The 650-nt window shown below is 58.8% G+C and overlaps 1 protein-coding gene across 1 annotated transcript in view; it reads left to right on the top strand.

Annotated features, from left to right (window-relative positions):
• Positions 1–225: 225 nt before the first annotated feature.
• Positions 226–650, top strand: part of LOC104530804 (ras-specific guanine nucleotide-releasing factor 1-like) — a 5,273-nt gene continuing 4,848 nt past the window's right edge. Inside the window, 1 exon segment of the mRNA XM_010175499.1 lies at positions 226–539. Within this exon segment, the coding sequence (XP_010173801.1) occupies positions 226–539 (314 nt within the window).

Below are 650 nucleotides of genomic sequence, written 5' to 3' on the forward strand. Positions count from 1 at the left end.
AGTCAGCTCTGGCTGGCATCCCCTGGTGCTTCATTAATTAAAGAGATGTAGAGCAAAAAGGCAGCGGTTGCAGAAGTCGGTGCACGGGGATCCGCTCCGTAGCTGCCACCTAATTACTTAAATAGAGCAGCTGAGTTAATTTAGTGTCTGTGTGTGTGTGGATGCCACCGTGATGACAAGGGCCGGGTTGGCGGGTGTGTGAAGCCGGCACTCAGCGCTGGCAGGATGCGGGATGAGGTGTCTCTGGGCCAGCGCGGCACCGCACACGCCGGCTCCGATGGGGAAACTCTGGGCCAGCGCGGCACCGCACACACCGGCTCCGATGGGGAAAAGCCTTTGGCTCGGGAGTCCGACTTTGATTTTCTGACCATGAAATGCAGAAGTTCTTGCTGTGCCCTTGGCCAAGGAGCCCTCGTTGTTGCTTTTGTCGCTCAGGCTGAGGGAGTCAAAGCGGAACCTTTTGAAAACCACTCAGCCCTGGAAATAGCAGAACAGCTGACGCTGCTGGACCACCTCGTCTTCAAGAAGATCCCCTATGAGTGAGTGATCCCCACGAGTGACGAGGGGCTGTTCTGGTCACCCAGGGCTCCGTGCCCGCCCGCTCCCCCACAACCAGCCTGGCCCGGGCTGAACCCAGAGGCTGCAGAGGC

The sequence above is a fragment of the Antrostomus carolinensis genome, unplaced genomic scaffold (genome assembly GCF_000700745.2).
Source record: "Antrostomus carolinensis isolate BGI_N321 unplaced genomic scaffold, ASM70074v2 scaffold28609, whole genome shotgun sequence".
Lineage (NCBI taxonomy): Eukaryota > Metazoa > Chordata > Aves > Caprimulgiformes > Caprimulgidae > Antrostomus > Antrostomus carolinensis.